The sequence below is a fragment of the Aulonocara sp. 'chitande type north' Nkhata Bay genome, linkage group LG18, assembly GCF_057382095.1.
Source record: "Aulonocara sp. 'chitande type north' Nkhata Bay isolate Kocher_YH1m ecotype deep benthic linkage group LG18, A_spYH_male_GT1.1, whole genome shotgun sequence".
Classification (NCBI taxonomy): Eukaryota; Metazoa; Chordata; class Actinopteri; order Cichliformes; family Cichlidae; genus Aulonocara; species Aulonocara sp. 'chitande type north' Nkhata Bay.
The window spans coordinates 29,563,765-29,586,007 of NC_141361.1; the positions used below are offsets into that span (position 1 = coordinate 29,563,765).

At 42.4% G+C, this 22,243-nt stretch overlaps 1 protein-coding gene across 1 annotated transcript; it reads right to left on the reverse strand.

Annotated features, from left to right (window-relative positions):
• Positions 1 to 672: 672 nt before the first annotated feature.
• acin1a (apoptotic chromatin condensation inducer 1a) lies at positions 673 to 22,075 on the reverse strand. Its single transcript, XM_086270927.1, has 18 exons — positions 21,891 to 22,075; positions 20,420 to 20,485; positions 20,127 to 20,238; positions 19,981 to 20,036; positions 17,175 to 19,871; positions 12,865 to 13,011; positions 12,629 to 12,714; positions 7,436 to 7,493; positions 4,874 to 4,913; positions 4,435 to 4,577; positions 4,171 to 4,314; positions 3,841 to 4,036; positions 3,345 to 3,490; positions 2,849 to 2,956; positions 2,633 to 2,740; positions 2,248 to 2,542; positions 2,062 to 2,162; positions 673 to 1,976 (listed from the first exon to the last, which is right to left on the reverse strand). The coding sequence occupies exons 1-18, from the start codon at positions 22,026 to 22,028 to the stop codon at positions 1,659 to 1,661; spliced, it is 4,959 nt and encodes a 1,652-aa protein (XP_086127053.1). The 5' UTR covers positions 22,029 to 22,075; the 3' UTR covers positions 673 to 1,658.
• Positions 22,076 to 22,243: the final 168 nt, after the last annotated feature.

Consider the following 22,243-nt stretch of genomic DNA (forward strand, 5'->3'; position numbering starts at 1 on the left):
CATTATACTTAAATATAAACTACTATATACTGAACTGTTTGATGTTTATGAGCTGTCTTGTGTGAGAGAGGGGTGGAATTTGAAAAGTGAAATGTCATCATTACAGATGAAACTCTTTGTCAATCCAGCTTTGCTGCCCCAGTTAGAACTTTGCTCTTGGTCTGCCAGAGATGCCAGCTCAAGCGATTTGCTGGTCCTCGCAGAGTCCAGCCACACTGAGTTGTATCAGGGCAAAAAAATGTTATGCTCAGCGACCATAAGGCTGTAATTACATAGGAGCAGTGCTGAGCTCTGCAGGATAAACGTCAAGACCCAGAGAGATGGCACAAAGCAACTGAAGAGGGGAAATGTGGACACATTTACAATAAAGACAAAGAAAGTCAGGGCGACACAAAGACAGCTAGTAAATTGAGTAAACTGTAACAACTAAGAAAGCAGGTAAAAGTTAATAATCTGAGTCACCCAATAGCATTAGATCATTCTCATTCCAAAGTGATACATGAGTTGAGCCACAGCATGGTGTGACTGACACCTTGTGGATTCCAAGGATAACTGCTGAAGTCACATATTCCTAGTATTGCATCTCTACAGTACTTTTAACTGTTATCACAGAGAAACAAAATTGACTTCAAACTCAATCAGCATGGAGAGCGGAAAGAAACGTCACAGTCGTTTCAAACTTCAATTTTTATTATTTGTACATTCACCACTGATAGGCGTACTCAAGAAGAAATTAAAAAAACAAAAACAAAAAAACAAAAAACAAATCTTTGTAAATGATAAAGATACAAAAAAAAAAAAATAATTAAAACCATTGGTGAGAAAACTCATAATGCAACCTCCCCTCTCAGGCCTGTACTGACTACAGGGTCAGAGTACTGGAGGAAGAGGAGGAAAGGGAGAAGAGGAGAATCAATAAGGACATAAACATAATCTGTGTCAGCTGTGACAGACAGATTCTCTCCCACAGAGAATAAACTCATCTCTTAACAGAGACAGAGGAACACTGCATTGCCTTAGTAGTTATTCCACGCTTGTTTAAAAATACCCCAGAGCTGCCTCATTTAAAGACTTGATTTGAAGTAATCTTAAGTCTGTACAAAAAGCCAAACACACCTATTTCAGTATTGTCTGATTTATGCAGTCCTCTCTGCAGAGGACCGAGTCTTCTCTTTAGGCAGGACTGGCAGGAGGAGCCTTGTACTACATGCAGCAACAAAAGGATTCCTCATCCAAATTGTTAAACACAGAGGCGACAACAAGTGACTGCAAATCATAATTGGCACCCACACTATGAGGCAAATGGGGCACGTTGGGCTAAATAATCAAAATTACCCAGTGAGTCAAACAGCTATGCTGTCAAGACAAAAACTGAAGAAAAAGAGGCAAATGTAGAAAGAAAAATATCAAACCTTGACAGTAACGCCACGGACAGCGCTCTGAAAAACAACACTGCAAAAAAAAGATCATGGTCCCCTTAAAGCATAAATGTGTGTAGGTGTAAATGTGCTTTAAAATAAAAAAAGAAGATGACAATTTGAGAGATGGTAGCGACATCGGTTGGTCCTCTGTTGGGTCTTAGTTGTAACAAAGTACATGTAGTGAAAGGCAAATGGAGGAGGGCGGTCTCTAGGACAGTTCCATCAGTTGATTGGCCATTAGCGCCGCCTTTCTCGTGGTTCGCTGCGGCTGCGTGAGCGTCGGCCTCCGCCCGCCCCGCTGCCCCCGGGCCTACGGTAGCCATCCCTGCGTTTGTCGTTCTCCCTTTCCCTCTCTCTCTCCCTGTCTCTATCTCGACCTCTGTCTCTCTCTCTGTCCTTGTCTTTCTCACCCTCACTGCGTTCTGTTGTGCCTCCTCCAGTTTTCACCCTCTCCTTGCGCTCCTCTTCCCTTTTTTTCTCCTCCTCTTCTTGCTCCTTTCGCCGTTTCTCACGTTCTTTTGCCCGTTCTGCTCTGGCAGCTTCCCGCTGGGCAAACTACAATGAAAATGTAAAAAAAAAAAATGCTTTTAAAAAAAAAACCCAAAACCCCCAAAAGGTATGAAGTGGTTTGTTTCATCACCTGTTCATCTGTAAGTGGAAGCCAGTATATGCAAGGGGCAGCTTTAGTCTTGCGGAACAAGTCATCAAGCAGCTTTGCAGGGGGATCCTCGGCTATTTTCTCTGACAGAGAATACACACAACATTAGACAAGAGAACAGGCCTCTGGCAGCGGACCCGGTACACTGAGTCTAAATCCACGTCTTACCTTTCTTCTCCTTGCTCTTTCCCCTCTCCTTGCGTCGCCTCTCTCTTGATCGCGACCTTCGAGGACCTCCCTCCTTCTCTTCTCCGTGTTTTCCAAACTCTCTAACCTTGTCGCGATCCCACTCCCGCTCTGCTCGAGCTCGCTCCCTGCGTTCCATTTCGCGTTCCCGTTCAGCCCACTGATCTCGCTCAGGAAGGAGAGAGGGCAAGCCCGATGTTCGACCACGGCCGGAGCCAGGACCATGTTCCTCTGCTCCAGGTTTGTCACCTGCACCCAAACCTTTGTGGAAGTCCAACTACAGGGCAGAGACATGTTCAGATTACAGATAGCCAAACATTTAACACTTATGGAGGGGAAAAAAAACTCAAAACAAAAATATTCTTACTTCATCCTGCTGGCAGAAGTCAACAGTGAGAACTTTTGGGTTGCTCTGTGGCCATTTCACGCCATGAAGAGCTGCTCGTGTGGCGACTGCCTCCTCTACACTTGAATACTAGACACGGAAAGTATAGTGGAGGACCCGTGAGAGAGAGAAAATACTTCCAATGTCTAAAAGCAGTCTGAGCTGCAGATATATAACTCAATGCTTTTAATAACTTACAGTGACATAGCAGTGGGACTTGATTTTGTCAATCCAGAAGCCCTCCTCCATCAGACTGCCAGTTCTGCTGAGCAGTTCCTTAAGCTGTCCCAGAGTGAATGGCCTCACCTGAACAGTGTCACAGACTCCATTACAATATGAATAAAGTGCGACTACTAACAATTTACACACTGCAAACAAGATAAACACAGTGGAACAATTAAATAAAAACACATGCAATAAGAAGTCAGCAAGATTACAAGAGGAAAAACTGAAACCTTTCCATACAATTATTCTTTTAACTTAATTGTTTTGATTTATTATAAATTAACTGGGTCTATGACAGTAGAAGACAATATATTGTGGAAGTTTTATACCTCAACAAAAAAAATGAAATAAAAAAAATAAAAATCTAAAATCAACCCCAAAAGAAAGAAAACAAAAATCCATGTCCTATAGCTCATATTTTAGAAATTTGAGCCCAACATGGGTTTGTTCATGGGTCCTATTCTCTCACCAGGTTGCAGATGTGAACAATAGTGGAGACTTTTCCGCGAGGTGGTGAGGGCTGCTTGGCCGTGCGAACAGGGTCATCAATTGTGATGGAAACACTTGTTTTCTGCTGGCTGATGGAGCGACGGATGAGGGTGTCGCTGGGGGTCACTAGAATGAAAAACAGTGAGCAAAGTGTCTCCATTACATCACTGTCTTTGTAGTTCTTATAATAGAACATATTTTCCTTTACCGAGACAAGAGATCTGTATCAAGTGTCAAATAATTAAACTATTTGAATTGCTACACCCAAGATGGCATGCCAGAAATCAGCACCGACTGAAAATAGTTGTTTGAATCCATATAAAGAATCATTCAAGTCTTTCTGTCAGCCTTTCTGTTATGCACCCATTTGACTTTCTTAAACATAAGGTAATATGAAAATTAGATTTCAGGAATACATTAATTAATTCTGATGAATTTATTTCTGCAGAGAAGCCATCTTACGGTGGATATCTTACCAGTGTTGATTTCTACATCATGGCTGGTATGTGTTGGTGAATGAGTTTCAACAGCTACAGGAATAGAGGTATCCATCTGCTCTTCATGAGCCTTTGTCCTTTCTTGGTCTACCTGTAGATCATCTTCCTCTGCCTCCTCTTGCCTGCTCCTCTTTGCTTCTCTTTGCCCATTCTCCTGGCTTTCTGAATGCACCACCTTAAATACAAGATATCACACCAAGCAATCAACTGAGAGATAACCTCGAACAATCTTAAAGAGCACTTTACACTTAATGAAAGTGAAGATACTAGCGTCAGGTTAATCAGTAGTTAAACACTAACAACAGTAACCTGTGTAACTGTGCGTCTAATCTGAAGGTCCTGATCAGAGCGCTCCCTGTCTTCATCATCAGCCCCAGAGAGGACAGCTTCCTCTGGATGCAAGTCAACTACTGCTTCCTGTCCTAGACATGGCCTGATGTCTGGGATCAGAGACTACAGGCAAAGCGTGAGGAAACAACATGGTTAAGCTTTCTACGAGACAGTGTTTACAATGCATCTGTGAGAATTACTGTTAACTACAATGTAAAACAAATTATGCTTTGCTGCAAATACCTTGAGTGAGTCAGTGGTGATGCTGATGGAAGGTTTCTTGGCAGTGACAGCTGTGCTGGAGCCCCACCTCCTCTTGCGACCAGCCACTGTCCCAGACTCCTGTTCACCCTCTGCACTGCTGGTGCCCGGGGATGATTTACTGCCTGGGAAGTAATGGAATCAATACAATGCTCGACGTTTATGCAACACATCAACTGGAAATATATACAGACAATGGTCTTTTGAATGATTACTGAATTATATATTCTGTTGAATAACCAAATTTAAGAATTTTTTAACGCTGCTGTGTTCTCAAACCTTAGCGTATCAATGCTGCACCTCGCCTATCAAAAATATTTGTAAACTAGATTAATACAAATATGAGGAGAAAAAGCCACAATATCAACATGAATAATCAAATGTTAGTAAAGAATGGAACAAGGTGAAAGGTTGTACTCACTGCTAAGAGAGATCTTACGAGCTGAGAAGGCCTTTGATTTCTGAAACACAAGAAGATAGAAACAACCCGATATACATGGGAGAGGTGAGACGCCGACACCATGGAATGAGACAAATGGTCAAGTTGAAGAAAATGTGGAATAAAAACAAGAAGTGGGTAAAGAGAACTGAAAACAACACCTCGCCTTAAAACTCGTTGTTTATTGATGGCAAGCTATGTTGCGTTTGTTTATGTTTATGATGTGTTCTCCTAACTTTTGAAGCTCTACACCTGTAGATTTTTGAAAATATTTCTTACTTTTAAAGATTGAACTTCTCAAACTTGAACTTTCTAAAAAAACAAAACAAACAAACAAACAAACAAACAAAAAAAACAAAACCCAAAACAAGCCCCCCCCCCCCCCCCAAAAAACCCCCCCCAAAAAACAAAAAACAAGGACCTAGTGGAAACTGTAATGTTTCAATTTAAGCACTAAAATGTTTTGTTTTTTTAAATGTTTGTAGACAAACTCCAACTAGTTCAACAAAACTAATATTTAACTACTTTAGTCAGCTAAAAGTAAACTAATACACAAGATCACCAAATAGGGGTTTAGAAATATTTTTGTTAAACTGCAGGAGGCACAATTAAAAATCCAAAGCTCATTCTCCATCAGTGATTAAAAAGAATATAAATTAATATTAAACACATTCAAAATAAGCTATGAAATACAGCACTGAGTAAACATCTACTTATTCCCTGACACCTGATCCTTACTGTTTTGGATATGGCCCAATCACGACTGCATGTACTGTATTTAGGGAACAAAAGGTCCAATCAATGGTGGCTGGATGAAAATCTGAAATCTTGCTGGCTGGTAGGTTGGGCTCAATAGTTCATTTGGGTTTGGGCTTTCAAATGTTCTTGGCCAAAGCAGTCGTCTTCAGATGTTAGTCCTTTTAAAGATGTGGCAGACTTTTATACTGGCAGAAGAGAGTGATCAGTCCACTTAAATTGAGACCAGATAATGAATGCTGTCAACAGTCACTGTGGAACAACTCCATAAGTTTGACTTAAAAGTTCTGCTTTAAGAAGCAGTCACATAGTAGCAAAACTCTAGCAACAAATGGCAAGTCCTTTTTCAGGTGAAAACATTCCCAGCCTCTTGCAGTCCAGATATTTGCTTTAAGCTATCTGAAAAAGTGTCCAAGCAGCAGATCTCTCTTCCAACAGATACACAAAAACTCGAAATGTCCTTCATACCATTCTCCAGGTCATAATCCACAATGCCCACTTTCTTTGATCGTTATGAGATTTAAAAAAATGTCTTTGATAATAATAATTAAAAAAAAAAAAACTTCTTTAAACTTGTTCACAGCAGCCTTGAACTTGGCTTAAGTGAGCAAGCTTCTTTCCTCATGCTCTCGATGTAGACTTTAAGGGTGTGGGGCTAGATTGGTAAAAATCAGGCTGCAAGATGTGGGCAACATTGACTAGCCAACCCCCTTTTTAAAACTTCTGGTCCAATTAATAGTTTCTGTCAGCCATATCGGTGAAAATGAGGCAGACTTTGTTGCCAGGGGTGTCCCTCTGTAGTGCAGACTTTGGGGCTTATCTGTGGTCAACTCTGGATTCTTGGGGACAGTGGAACAGGTGCAGCAGTAGCAGTAGTGCCAGAGGTAGTACGCAGGTACCAATAGGGGCAATGGAAGAAGCATGAGCACCTTTATAACAAAGGAATCATTTGGGGTTTAAACATCAGCCACAGTGAGAAAACACCCTTGCTGTTTGTTCCTATGACAGTACCCAAGGTTAACATACTACCAAGTTTGAAAATGGCCCATTAAACCTTCTAATGACCCTTTCTTGTTGTTTAAAAACAAAACAAAAATCTAAATACTTACAGTAAAATGTAACATGTTTAAAAACTAGGAATAATTCAAAAAGTGCACTAAAAAAAATCTAACTATTATGGATGCCTGTGACTAATTGACTAGACGTTTAAACACGGCTGCCAGTTAAATGTATTATTATGTTATTACTATACAACAGCAGTTGCCATTTCAAAGATGCTGCTGGCCACTCATGTTGCCTGCAGCGCTAACACCAGCTATGCCTCCGTCTCTCTACCTATCTCTGTGGAGGAAAGTAACGAGCGAGGGGGGGAAAGTAAACCGATGACAGCCGAGACAGCGAACCATCGCTGTTCTTCAGCACTGTTTAAAAATAAATAAATATCGTTTGTGTCAGAATAAACTGGAACTAAACCCCCGAGTAATCACACTGCACTGTGGTGCAGGACATTGTTACAGTTCATACTATAGTTCATATAGTTCCACAAACACACATGCAATACTTTTTGGGCCAATGTTGAAATTTGTCGATCAATTTGTGTCCAGTTTTTAATATAGTCAGAGTTTTCTGTCTTTTCAAGTAGATGAATAGCTAAGCTTTCTCTCTTGTTTAAACAACTAGTAAATTAGTCACGAGGAACATCCCTAAAAACTGCATCTCCCCTGCAAAGTACTTAATTAATGAAAGCCTTCAGAACTGAAATGATTTGGGATTCTCCAGGTGCCTTACCTCCTCACTGGTTTCTTGAAATTTCTCTGGATCTGCCATGGTAGTCTCCTTCATCTGCCTGCATATTGTTAAAAATAAATACACATCAAAGAAAAGAGGTAAAAAAAAAGGAAAAAAAGATCATCAGTATGAAGAAAGAAAACTCACTCATAAGATGTTAAAAATATTAAATTAATAGCTTAACACAAGCAATCAAAACACTATGTAAATGTTTAACAAAAACAAAACATGTCAAATCTAAAGTATTAAAAATATTCCTAGCAATAGGAACAAAAGGATTAAAATCAGAAACTTAATTGATTCCTAAATTAAAACTGATTTAAAATGGATATGCCTTTGTAAATATTGCCAGTAGCTGGGCAGTGCATGCAAAATTAATACTTTAGTCCTTTAAATGTCATTACACTGCAATCATAATTCAAAAATTCACGTTTTCTCAAACACGTGTCAAGGAACCACAACACAGCATAAAAACGCGTTAAAATCTCAGCAAGTGGACCCACTCCAATGTAATGCACAAACAGCAACCAGCAGATGCTAAAATTACTGCGCCTTCACCGCATCACACGTTGGTGACCACATCAAATGCGCTGCTATCGTCCCCCTCAGGGTTAAAGAACTGAGCCGAGGCGAGAAAAATAAAACAGAAATTAAACGCAGTTACCACACTCCTTATTTAGCCAAGCTGCGCCCGTCCAGATCCGACACGCACCACAGCTACACGGTACCTGACGAATGAGCGTACGCCTCACGTCGTCACACCATCCTCGTGAAAGCACACGCGAACAAGTCCACTCATTGCGACTGAAATCAACTTGGGGAACTTCACACCACTGAGACCACGCCGTGCTCGCTCCACACGCAGCACACAGACTGCGACTGCCGTTAAAACGACTGCGTCGCAACGAACCGCTTCTCTTCCCTCCCTGCTGTCTTCCTCTCTCCGAACACTACTCCTCTGTGAATACGTCCATGACCGCAGCGGCTGTCAACCGGAACCTGCAGCGGACAAAGTGTCGCCTGCTGTCTAGCTGAGCCGCGGTGTGGAGAGCCAAAGGCCGGCATAGGCTGCTAAACCCGCCGACTGAGCACAGCCATGTTGCAACGAATAAAGAAAAAAAAGATCTTGTATTAAAAAAAACAGAAAAAGGACCCACATCTTTTCTAGCACGCCGGATTTAAGGTAGTCTCATCAATCGCCTGATGGGAAATTCAATGCCCAGCCTTTTTTCTTACACCGTTTTTATCAGGTCTTCATTATAATGACATCATGGAAGCGTTAAAGTGAACACATCAGTATGTCATTTCATAAAACAATGTCCACGGAACTGGCTTTTTTTCACGTGCTTTTTCCACAATATGTAAATAGCGATGTGCAAAATAATTACTCCACTCTTACCATTGAGGAGTTGTTGTTTTTTTAAGTAGAAATATTTATGAAATAATGAGATTTAAAAAAAGAAGAAAAAAAAAAGAAGCTTTCGGTCATTTCACTAGCTTTGCGCCTAAAGGACAGTTTAAGCACAATAAAGCTACATTATATTTTGTAGGAGAAACAACCTGAAATCTTACTATGATGATCGTAGGCCTCTCTTTTACACTGATCATCCATCTTGATGAAACTTACAATAAAAACTGCCTAGAGTACTAGCATTAACATCTTACTTACTTCTTACTTAATTTAGTAATTACATTATAGTTACAATTATGTCGTTGTTATGTTAAAAAAATATTCTTTAGTTATCTGCATGCTGCAATAGAAAGAAAAATGCATATCTGTAAATAAGAGTTAATCAAAGACTGATGCTAATAAGTGATTATGCATAATCTGTAAATGGAAAAAGTTTGGAACCACCAGGTCTCTTCCTAGAGCTGGCCACCCAGCCGATCTGAGCAATTAGGGTAAAAGGGTCTTAGTCAGGAAGGTGACCAAGAACCCGATGGTCACTCTGACAGAGCTCCAGTGTTGCTCTGTTGAGAGAGGAGAACTTTCCAGGAGGACACCCATTTCAGCACCACTCCAGCAATTAGACAGAAGCCACTCCTCAGTAAAAGGCACAAACGGCCCACCTAGAGTTTGTCAAAAGGCACCCGAAGGACTCTCAGACCACGAGAAACAAAATTCTCTGGTCTGATGAAAAAAAAAAAGCCAAGCCTCTTGTGTGTGGAGGAAACCAAGCATGACTCATCAACTGGCCACTACCATCCCTACAGTGAAGCATGGTGGTGGCAACATCATGCTGTTGGGATGTTTTTTGACACCTGGGACCTTGTCAGGGTCAAGGAATGATGAACGCAGCAATGCACAAAGACATCCTTCATAACCTGCTCCAGAGCATTCTGTACATCTGATTAATCTTCAGATTCATCACATTCATCTTTCAACTGGACAACGACTCCAAGCACACAGCCAAGATAACCACACAGTGGCTTTGTGACCGCTCTAAATGTCCTTGAATGGCCCACCCAGACCCAGACTTGAACCTGCTTGTACATCTCAGGAAAGATCTGAAAAACGTCTGTGCACTGACACGCCCCACCTAATCTGATGGCGCTTTAGAGGATCTGCAAAGAAGAATGAGAGAAACTGCCCAAAAATAGGTGCGGCAAGCTTACTTTAAAAAACAAAACAAAACAAAACTTGACGCTATAATTGCTACCAAACGTGCTTAAACAAAATATTGAGCAAAGGCTGTGAATACTTATCTACATGTTAAAAAATGTTATTATTAAATTTGCAAGATTTACAAGCAACCTTTTTTTTTCCACTTTGTCATAATGGGGTATTGTGTGAAAATGAATTTATTCCATGTTGGAATAAGGCTGCGTTCTGACAACTTGAGGGTGCATGGGAGTTTGCCCAACCAGTCTACATGTGTTTTGTGGACTTGGAGAAGGCATTCGACCGTGTCCCTCGGGGCGTCCTGTGGGAGGTGTTGCGGGAATATGGGGTGTCTGGCCCATTGCTACGGGCCATTCGATCCCTATATAACCGTTGCAAGAGCTTGGTTCGCATTGCCGGCAATAAGTCGGACTCGTTCCCGGTGGGTGATGGGCTCCGCCAGGGCTGCCCTTTGTCTCCGGTTCTGTTCATAATTTTTATGGACAGGATTTCTAGGCGCAGCCAAGTGGCGGAGGGCTTTCGCTTTGGTGGCCTCAGAATCTCATCTCTGATTTTTGCAGACGATGTGGTTCTGTTGGCTTCATCGGGTGAGGGCCTCCAGCTCGCACTGGAACGGTTCGCAGCCGAGTGTGAAGCAGCGGGAATGAGGATCAGCACCTCCAAATCTGAGGCCATGGTTCTCAGCCGGAAAAGGGTGGAGTGCCCACTCCGGGTCGGGGATGAGTTCCTGCCCCAAGTGGAGGAGTTCAAGTATCTCGGGGTCTTGTTCTCGAGTGATGGGAGAAGGGAGCCGGAGATCGACAGACGGATTGGGGCTGCAGCTGCAGTAATGCGGACACTGCACCGGTCCGTCGTGGTGAAGAGGGAGCTGAGTGTAAAAGCGAAGCTCTCAATTTACCGGTCGATCTACGTCCCTACCCTCACCTATGGCCACGAGCTGTGGGTAGTGACCGAAAGAACGAGATCGCGGATACAAGCGGCAGAAATGAGCTTCCTCCGAAGGGTGGCTGGCCTCTCCCTTAGAGATAGGGTGAGAGGTTCGGCCATCCGGGAGGGGCTCAGAGTAGAGCAGCTGCTGCTCCACATCGAAAGGAGCCAGCTGAGGTGGTTCGGGCATCTGACAAGGATGCCCCCTGGGCGCCTCCTGGGTGAGGTGTTCCAGGCATGTCCCACCGGGAGGAGGCCCCGGGGCAGTAATTTTATTAGTAGCTTTGTATGTTTGGAGTGGTGAATGTGTTGACCTATGTGGAGTTAATCCAGTGTTTTATTACAATTTGTTTTGTTTTTTAAATTTTTTAAACTTTTTTTTTTATTTTTAAATCTGCCAAAAACATGTTTCTATCATTTTGTTTTTGTATTTTTTTTGTAATAAGAAGAGACATCTTAAAAGGTCCTTAAGAAGAAGGTAAAACAAAAGGGTAAAGCAAGCACTGGAATGTGAAAAAGGTTTCCTACCCAATGTTGCTCATCTATCATATTGTTTTTCTATGATGCTTTTCATTTGTATTTGTGGATTTTGGGACAAACTGTGTTACTTGACACTTTTGACATACAAAATCAGGCAGCAATTTCCTCTACAGACTCAAGTCTGATTTTACTCCAGTGCCACCGGAGGGGCTGAAGATCAAGGCTATTCACAAATTTGGTCTTGTCCCTAGTTTAGATTTAAGAACCTTAACTGACATAATATATCATAGGAGATGAAACTTCTTTGCCATTGTTATCCATTGTTTGTTTTTTCAGAAAGTGGAAAACCTCTACACAGCAATGTAATCAATTCATGTTTCAAGAAATGTTTATTTTGACTGTATTGACAATTAAGGAACTATCAGTCCAAATTTTTCCAGTTCTGAGAGTTATAATGCCATCACTTCAGGTACAGAGAACATCATACATGAAATAAATACAACTCCTATATTTATTTGTAAATAAAATGATAAATGGCTTCAGGACCAAAATACATTTTTTAAATTTTATATTTGTTATTCACCTAATTAGCTGCACTAGTCTCATTTCAGCTTACTGTGGGCATCAGCCTGACGCCTACGGCTGTCATTTACTGTCCCACTAGCTTCTTCTTTCCAGCTCTTTACTCCAAGTGCATCTACTGTCACACGGGCACATGTGGAATGGAGCTGAAGAGACTGGTGAAATGAAAACTATAAATCTAGCTGACAACAACACTTTCTAAAGTAAAAATAAAATATATCTTTCCAACCAGTTTTAAACTGAATATAAAGAGGGGGAGGGGAGGGAGAGAGACCCCCTAAACAACTGAGCCTTTGCTGTAGCTCTTCAATTAGCAGCGAGTGCATTAGTGTTTGGTGTGTTGTGTGGTATACAGAGCAACAAAGCTAATTTGAACAGACTGGCCCACCGTCCACCTAACAGGGCCAAACTGGCAAATCCCCACTCATGATGCAGAAGAGGTCAAATAGTTACTGAGCATTGTTAACAGCCTCTATACTTGCATGTTAATAAGAGCACAAATACACTGATCCCAGTGAGTAAATCTGACACACAAACAAACTATAAGATATGTTTCAGAAAACTGGGACTGAAAACCAGACCTTTGTTTGTCCTTTTCCTCCTCTTCCTCACTGTCTGTTCTCTTCCCATGTTTTTCTTCTCCAGTCGGTGCTTTGGAAAACTGTGCCTGGGAATTTTAAAGGGCAGGGAATAAGATGAAGAGCAGACAGTGTGGTTCATTTATGGCAAATCTGTTTTATTATCAAAGACCTGCCCATTCTGACACAGATATTGTGACAAGGTGAATCTTCTGGGGAACTTATTCTAAGCAACTTACCACGTTGTGACTGTCTCCATCTGCAGTTGTGTTAGCCTTCTCTGCAGACGTCTCTCTTTTGCAGGTAGAGGTTTTTGAGGATTTCCTTACATCCTCATGCTGAGCCGCCATGTGCTGTGTTGAGGAATCTCTTTTAGATGTCTCCTCCTTGAAGGAAAAAAAGAGAGCAGTTCAATATTTTATTTTATTTTTTTTGCATTGGAGCAAAAATATATAAAGTCTACTTTGAATTTATTTTTACAAAATAGGCATGGTAAGTTTTTTTTAAAAAATAAACATTTTCAGTTTAAATAATATGATTTATAATAATATGATTATTCAGAAATGGTAAATGGCAATTAATCTTTTTATTCTATTCATTAAAAAATCAATGGAAACAATAAATGACAACCTTTATTGCTAGCTGCTTTTGTCTGCTCCTTTATTCAGCACGGGTCACAGGATATAGCTCTGTATATATTTGATTTAGCAAAATCTCCTTGGAAGCCCTTTTCCAAGGGTTCTGCACCTACTTATGCTAACCACTATGCTAAGGGCTAGTCATGCAAGTACTCACAGTTACATATACAGTTTTAATAATACGTGGCAGTATAAAGAGATGGACACCATTCCACCTGCTTTCCTCAGTGGTTGTTAATCCTTTTCATGTATTAATAATTAATTATCAGGAAAAAAAATATTTCACCATGTGTGCACAACTAAAATCTTTTTGATTTATTGTTTCATTTTTTTTAAAGAAGCAAAAATTTTGGCTTTATCAGAGTTAGCAGAATTGAGGACTATATAGCAAAACAGCAAAGGAAATAGCTTGATTCTAAAACTCTGTCCTTGATAAAGGCTGTTATCCCCCCTAAAAACACAGGAAAAAACTGTCGACTTCATGAAAGAATGTTTATGATATTTTCACAATCTACAGACACAAACTGAAAAAAAAAAAAGAAAAAAAAAAAAAAGAAACGAGGGGCCCCAGTGATGTACAGAACAGGGCATCTGAGTCGCTGGTTTGTTAAACAAAATTAGCAGCGCCTCTAAAAAGAGCCGCCCGCAGAACCACCCCCACCCACAGTCTCAACATCAATGAAATCCAAGATGCTGATCATTACTAGAGTTGGTAAGTAAAGCTATATCTGAGAGCGGCCAATAAAAGGAAAAGATTAAGATGGCAAGGCAAGCACAGCTACTGAAGAATTACAAAATAAGAAAAGCTTTTGAACATAAAGTTCCAAGTTTGAGGTGACTGGGTAGAAAAAACACAGAAGAACATCTGTAAAAGAACCTGAAGGGGTGTTTGATGCCACCTGTCATGACGGATAAAACGGATGAATTTGGGTGCTCTGGCATTGGTAAAATAAGAGTTTTGCACAGGATGAAATAGTTGTAGAACAAGGACAGCCATCACTCCATTTTTGCAAAACTGCGTGAGCCATTGCCTTTGACTGGAGCCAATTGCCTTACAGGACAATGACCCAAGACACAGCTCCAAACTATAGAAAACTATTAGAGAAGAAGCAGTAAGCTACTATTCACAACGGAGTGGTTAGCATTCTCCAGGTATCTTAACTGTACTGAGCAGGTGAGAGAGTAGTTTAACTGTTAAGACACTGATCCACATTAATGGTGATGTTTCAGGCAACACAGAGTGAAATGTTACCCCAGCAAATAAACAAATAGACTACTAAATGGGTGTGAGGCTGTGACTGATGCAAATGGAAGTTCTCTTTTTTCTTTTTGCAAAAACAAAGTTTGACGAGGAAAAAAAAACAATACTATACCAAATAAAAATTGGTTACTAGCCTAGTCAACAGAGTCTTGAGTTACCTTTTATTCTTATTTACCTTGCAACTCACATGATGATTAAACATTGATAAAATTAGTACAGGGATACAAATGTTGTCATCTGACTTGTGCTATTTATGCATCAAGCACAACTTTGGATTTAGCCCCACAAGTATTAAACTACCGTATTTTCACAACCATAAGGCGCACTTAAAACTCTTAGATTTTCTTCAAAAAGTACGGCACGCCCTATAGCGCAGTGCGCCCTGTGTGTTGTAAGGAGGACGTAGTAGAGAACACCATGAGAGTGCTAAAGGGTGAAGTGTGGGCGTTGATTGTATATACCGGGACAATCGCACATACCTGTTCTTTTATACAGGTATGTGCATTATGCAGGACATCGTTGTTTTAACAACCCTGAAAATGGCAAAGAGACACGCTTACGAAGCACAGTTTAAACTGAAGGCCATCAGCTACGCGGAGGAACATGGAAATCGAGCAGCGGCGAGAGAATTTAAGATTAACGAATCGATGGTTCGCAAATGGAGGAAGCTAGAAAACAAGCTCCGGCAGGTCAAGAAAACGCAGCTGAGTTTCCACGGACATAAGGCGAGGTGGCCTGAGTTGGAGGAAAGACTCGAGCGGTGGATCATCGAGCAAAGAACGAGCGGGAGAAGCGTTTCGACGGTCACCATTCGGCTAAAAGCAGTTTCACTAGCTGAAGAGATGAACATTGAACATTTCCAAGGAGGTCCGTCTGGTGCTTTCGTTTTATGAAACGGTGCCATTTTTCCATCCAGACCAGGACTACGGTAGCGCAGCAACTTCCAGCGGATTATAATGAAAAGCTGGCCATTCTTCCGCTCCTACTGCAGCAAACACATCACCGACAAACACATCCAGCCCAGCCACATCACAAACATGGATGAGGTCCCGCTCACTTTTGACATCCCGGTGAGTCACACTGTGGAGAAGAAGGGGACCAGCACGGTAGCGATACGCACAACGGGGCACGAAAAGTCTTCTTTTACTGTTGTGCTTGCCGCCTATGGTGATTTTTAAGCGAAAGACTTTGCCTAAAGAGAAGTTTCCAGCAGGAATCATCATTAAGGCAAATGAAAAGGGCTGGATGGATGAGGAAATGATGAAAGACTGGCTGAGGGAGGTGTATGTAAGGAGACCAGGTGGTTTTTTTTCCACGCATCACCATCCATCGCTCTTAATCTGTGACTCTATGCGTGCCCATCTCACAGCCGATGTGAAAAAACTAGTGAAACAAATGAACTGTGAGCTTGCTGTCATTCTGGGAGGCCTGACAAAGGAACTCCAACCGCTGGACATCGGTGTGAACCGCCCGTTCAAAGTAAGGCTGCGAGCGGCCTGGGAGCGATGGATGACCGATGGAGACCACAGTTTCACCAAGAGTGGAAGGCAGCGCCGGGCGAGTTACGCCACAATTTGCCAATGGATTGTAGATGCTTGGGCTAACATGTCTGCTGGCACTGTTGTTCGAGCTTTCGCAAACGCCGGCATCATTTCCGAGGAGCCGCACGGCACGGAAAGTGACTCTGACAGTGAAGAAAGTGAACCTGGAATGTTTGATGGAGATTTAGCAGACACAGAGGATGAGGACTTCCATGGGTTTGATTGATGATAAAAATGTGAGTACCAAACTTTGTTTTGCTCCTGCTTTATTTTTAAATACGCACACTTGTATGCTTGTGTGTTGTTGATGATGATGATTACCGGTAATAGAAATGTGAGTAAGGTACCGAACTCAGGTTTGCTCCCGCTTTATTTTTAAATACGCATACGGTACTTGTATGCGCCCTATAATCCAGTGCGCCTTATGTGTGTGTTAAATACAGTAATGGCACACATAACTGAGACTGCGCCTTTTAGTACAGTGCGTCTTATGGTCGTGAAAATACGGTAAGGAACTATAGCCAACAGCGTCTTAAACGCAAACCAGACAGTTTTAACAGATAAAAAAAAATTAAATTGAAAAATTGTACCCACTCGCTTGTATTCAGAGATACTGCCAGAAAACACCTGCTGTGATCAGAGACTAATACCACTCTGCTGAGAGCCCACTACACCCAATGAATACAGATCCCTTTAAAAGTAAAGTAGCCTTCTTTTTAAATGATTAAAAAATAATAATTTTAGCATAAAGAATTCAGCAGACTGTGGAGAAATGCAATCTGAGCAACAATATGATTTAAGATAAATAAATTGGTATATTATACAACTTTATAGTCACAAGTGTGATACAAATAAATAGTCAAGCATCTATACCATTGCCAAATCATGATTAATGACTGCAAATGTGTATGGTGCCATTGTTCAAGCTCTATGTAAATTCAGAATATGTCCAACTGCTGGAAACAACACAGGTGGATTTTATACCTTGATTATTAAGGTGATGGATATTTATCCAAATATGTTCATTTTGGAACTAATTTAGTTTGGTTTATATAGATTTAATACAACTTTGCATTAATGCCAAAGACAGACAGATCATTTATTCTTACCTTTGTAACTCTGGAGGTGGAGTTCTTTTTCTCTTGAGAGGACGAGGATGAACCGGATGATTGAGAAGATGAGGACCCAGAGTCCGATTCTGAGGAAGAGGAATCGGATGATGATCTTTGTCTTGTTCGTATCCTTTCCTTCTTTGAATCTCTTCCTCTCTGCTCCGCTCCACTCACTGAGCTTGACAAACCCTTGCTTTCATCAGCTTCTTTTACTTTTTTGATGGACTCCTTGGCAGCCTGTTCAGTCTTTCCTGAAGCTGCCTGTTCTTTATCCTCCAACACTAGCCTTGTGGCTCTTTCTTCTTTGGGACCCATTTCAGTAATAACAGCAGTGTCCTCCTCAGACTGGATCCTCACAGATCCCGGTGGTGCAGCAGCAACCTGCTGATTTGTCCGTAGCTCTGAATCTTCCTGTTTAACTGAGGGCCTATGTCCTTCAGACTGTCCTTTCCCAACAGTGGTGGGATAAGTGACAGGTGAGGTGCGAGGCTGTGGGCTATCAGAAAATGTACGGGGCCGCTTAATAACCATAGACGTGGATGAGGGTTGTGCTCGGTCCATTACGAACCGGAATTTTTTAAATGACGAGTGTGGTGAAAGAGATGTTGTTGAAATGGTTGCACTACACTCTGCTGCTTGGCCTTCGCTCTGGGGTTCTGGAGCACGGATTTGTTCCCGGTCTCCTGCCTCTGCTGACGAGTTTATAGCGGGTCCTGTGGAGAGGGGGTGAGGAGTTGGCAGGGGTGTGAGACCAGCCTCAAGGCCACATTTGGATGGAGAAAGGTGACTCTCACTCTCCTTTTCAGCCACCCCAGTTTTATCTTTCTCCAGCTCCAGCTTCCTCTCCCGCTCCTCCTTTTCTTTCTGCACTGCTTTCTCATTCTCCAGCCTTTCATGTTCAAGAGCTTTTTCCCTTTCTTGCTCCAGAGCTCTCTCCATCTCTTTTCTTGCCCTTTCTAGTTCTTCTTGCTGTAGGGCTCTCTCTAGCTTTTCCTTTCTCTCTTTCTCAATTCTCTCCTGTTCAAGAGCCGCCCGTCTCTCTGCCCTCTCTTTTTCCACCCTCTCTCGTTCCAAGGCCTTTTCCCTCTCTATCCTCTCTCGCTCTAAAGCTTTCTCTCTTTCAACTCGTTCTCTTTCTCTTCGCTCTAACTCCAAGGCCTTCTCCCTCTCCAGCCTTTCTAGCTCTAAAGCTTTTTCTCTTTCTCTTCTCTCCAACTCCAAGGCCTTCTCCCTCTCCAACCTTTCTAGCTCTAGAGCCTTTTCTCTCTCGATCCTCTCTTGCTCTAAGGCTTTTTCACGTTCTATCCTCTCCTGCTCCAAAGCCTTTTCCTTCTCTAACCTTTCCCGTTCCAGAGCCTCTTCTCTCTCAATCCTCTCAGCCTCCAGAGCTCTTTCTCTTTCTAGCCTTTCTCGCTCACGCTCCAAAGCTGCTCTCTCCATTTCTTCTCTCTCGCGCTTTTCCCTCTCCTCCCTTTCTCTCTGCAGCCGTTCTTGCTCCAGAAGTTTAAGTCTTTGAAGCTCAGCCTGCCTTTCAAGCTCCAAGGCCCTCATTTGCTCTTCCCTCTCTTTAGCCAAAGCTTGCTCCCTCTCCTGTCTCTCTTTTTCTAGAGCAAGTTCCTTCTCCTTCTGCAAAGCCTTCTCTCTCTCTTCCTTTTCTAAGGCCTGCTGTTGCTCAAACCTCTCTCTCTCCAAAGCTTGCTCTCTTTCTCGCTCCAGTGCTAGGGCTCTCTCTCGCTCTTCCGCCGCGGTACGTTCTTGCCGACGTTTTCTCAGCTTCTCTTGTCTTTCTAGGTCAGACTCCATCTCTCTGACCCTCTCGTCAGGCACAGTGGGCTCAAGTGTACTCACAGGTACTTGAATATGGGCTGAATGTGCTCCTGTAACACCCTGATTGGTGCCTGGCATTATTGGAAATGGTACATGCTCTGCAGTGTTAGAGGTGTGAGTGGTGGCAGATACCAGGCTCTCTGGTGGTCCTCTGCCAGGAAATGATGTAGCTGAGGATGAATTGCTTTCTTGCCTATCAGCTTCGCCATCAGTGCCATGCCATCCTCCTCCGGAGAAAGCACCTTCTGACTCCATTTTACGTGCCAGAAGGGTTAGTGGGCCAGGCCTGCGTTCAGCATGTCCACTCCTTTGTGGCTCAGGGCTGCTACTACGGCTACCACCGCTGGAGGAACCAGAGCTGGAAGAACTGGGGGAACGCCTGGCTTGGGGAACATCTGGACTAGGTGGACTCTGTTTAGGGGTGTCAGGCAAAGGGAATGATAATTCTGGTGGAGGGGAAGGAGGCGGTGTTGGCTGGCGGAGTTGAGGTGACAAAAGAGAAGGGATGTGTTGCTGCTGCGGTTGACGGGACGCTGCAGACCTCTCCCTTGTTGTGGGTCCCCTGGCTGGCTCTCTGAAGTTTCTCCTTCGAGCGCTGCTGTCCCAGTCGTCATCGTCACCGTCCTCGTCACCATCCTCGCTGTCGTCATCGTCGCTGTCACCTGGGACTTCACTTGATGCAGAGCCTCTCTCTGGCCTTTGCTCAGCGGCAGGAACACGCATGGGCACAGAGCCAGAAGCAGGTGGACTGGACATGTCAGCCTCCTGGTTTCTGTTTGCTTGGCCCTCATTTACCGCACCCAACAATCCCTCTTCACCAGAGGTGCCAGCTGGCTTGTGCTGCTCAGGTAATGCTGGTGTGACATCCTGACAAGAACAGAAAGGGAGCGCAGATTTATTTATTATCCCCTCCCACAAGTTTAATCAGAAAGTTACTTTTACACCTAACACTTAAGAAGAGAAAGTACAATCTAACCTGGGCTGGAGGAGGACACTGTGTACTATTGTTGACTTCTGCGTGCTCCTCTTGCTCTGTTCACGAAAGAGAAATAAACATAAAAATCACAAGATTTTACAATAACCATCCATAATGTGTACAGTATTTTATTCAACACAACTTGCCATTTGTATCATATGCTTCACGAGCCTCTCTCTCCAGACGCTGCCTCAGTAGCTCCTGTTGCTTAGCCAGATACTGCTTTATAAAGCTGTTCTGGCTCATTTCCTCACCAATCTAAACACACAGAGAAATTTTGAAATACAATGCAAGATCTCAAGGCTAATAACGCATACTTTTTGCAGACATTTATGAGGTTGTGTAAATGCACGGTTTGCCATATATGCATAAAAGGCCATCACTTATCAAGACACTTCAGCCTTTTATATGAAACTAAAACTATCTTTGAGATTCACACCTGAGAGTTTGGCTGTAGTCCAATATGAGCTGTGGAGGTCCTCTGCAAGTTCTCCAGCATGAGAGCCTGTTAGTGAGATAAGAGATGTTTTTAGAAAAAAGGAGAACACTCTTTCATGGGCAACCTTGTAGCTGCACTCTATTCAGTAGTATGTTTTATCACATCCGCTGATATTTCCGCCCTTGACAAAATATAATGAGTTTCTATGTACTAAATGTAACAAATATCCTTAAGCATCGCTGCTCCTCTTTTATAATAATGTTAGACTTGGAGAATTTTGTCTTTGATACTTTTTTTAGAAAGCCTGCGGTTGTGAGAAACTACAAAACTTGTTGACAAACGAAGGAGGATGATATGCAACAATGTTCCCATGTAAGATGGTAAAGGACATGGGAGTCTGTCAAACAATAATTGACAAGGTTACTCTAAAGCTGTGGTCAAACACCAACCAGTGATCAACTTATCTTAAATTTCATTGATCACCAATGAAACACCTTGTATAAATCTATGCACTATTACTACTACTTTATTCATGATCTATTACTTTGCACGTAGACATAGTTGATCTTTTACATTGCTATTATGTCCATTATAATGTCACTGTCATTATCAGATGCTGGTAGGACGAAACTGTTAATAACCCAATGGCTTTATATGAGCTTTGCAAGTACGTTAGCTGGTAACTACGACTAAAATAATCAACATATTCTGGGTTTTGTGAGAAAAGAACCACTGTCTGGCGTAATATAGGTTATATAAACGCAACGCAAACAAACAGTAAAGCGTTGATGGCTCAGTGAAATAATGCAATCGGGACTGCCCAGTAACAAAAAGAAAAGAACGCCTTAGCTATCTTAATAAGGTTTGACGATCTGTCGCAATGAAAAACAAACAAGCTCAAGACCAACGGCAGCTCACGGGCCTGCTGCAGATTTTGAGGGAAACTACTCCTAAAACTAGCCAATGCGTTTACCAACAAAAACGGCAAGAACGTTAATTAAAAATTGCGGGTTAGCCGCTAAAAGTTGTCGATTTTCTCATTAACTCTAAGTGGTGAAATGTTAATCTGCTGGACAAACTCACAAGAGCAGTGTACACATCGTTAAAAGCAGCATACACAGCAGCAAGCGAGTCGCTAAGGCCACTGATCAACTCATAGCGTTAGCCAGGAGAGCTAACGAGCTAACGGGACAACATCAACCCGAGACACAGTTTAGGATTAGCCGATAAGTTGAGTGAAGTGCCAGTCTTTCCGTAGCTGGAACATTTCTACAGGGCCACAGCACTGCATAACCACAGCGCTGACAAAATAAAGACATTTACAGCTGGTGAATGAGCTTTAACCTCGATAACTCTACTACGCTCAGCAGTAACGATACTCAGTTGTCGGCCCTCGAGAGAGCATCAGCCCGTCTCTTCGTTAACGTTAGCTTGCAGCGACCGTGGCACCATATATCGCAGTAAAACTCACCCCCTTGAGTCTTTTGATGAGAGTATTCTTCTGGCCGCTCTTCGACAGCCCCCTCTCCTCGAGAGCGGCCTTTAAGTCCGCTACTCGAAGGGACTGGAGCGGTCTCCCGTCCAGCGTAACGTCTTCAAGGTCCGCCATTTTCCGTTCCTCTTGTCAGTTCCCAGCGAGAGCGACGATCAACGCCTTCATCGACGTCACGTCATCGCCGACGACTTCCCCCCGAAATCAAATATCAAATAAAATAAAACGTTTATAAATATTTTAAATCCCAGACTAAACCAAAATTACTTTCATAAGCCAAATGTATTACTTGAAATGGCATCGTTAAAAAATTATGGTATTTATATTTAGAT

Excerpts from the sequence above, each read along its gene's own strand:
- acin1a (XM_086270927.1), bottom strand. The coding sequence starts at position 22,028 with ATGGCGGACCTTGAAGACGTTACGCTGGACGGGAGACCGCTCCAGTCC. Across the intron at positions 20,037-20,126 it reads TGAAGCATATGATACAAATG|AGCAAGAGGAGCACGCAGAA; the intron begins GCAAGTTGTGTT and ends TTTCGTGAACAG. Across the intron at positions 19,872-19,980 it reads AGTGTCCTCCTCCAGCCCAG|GATGTCACACCAGCATTACC; the intron begins GTTAGATTGTAC and ends TGTTCTTGTCAG.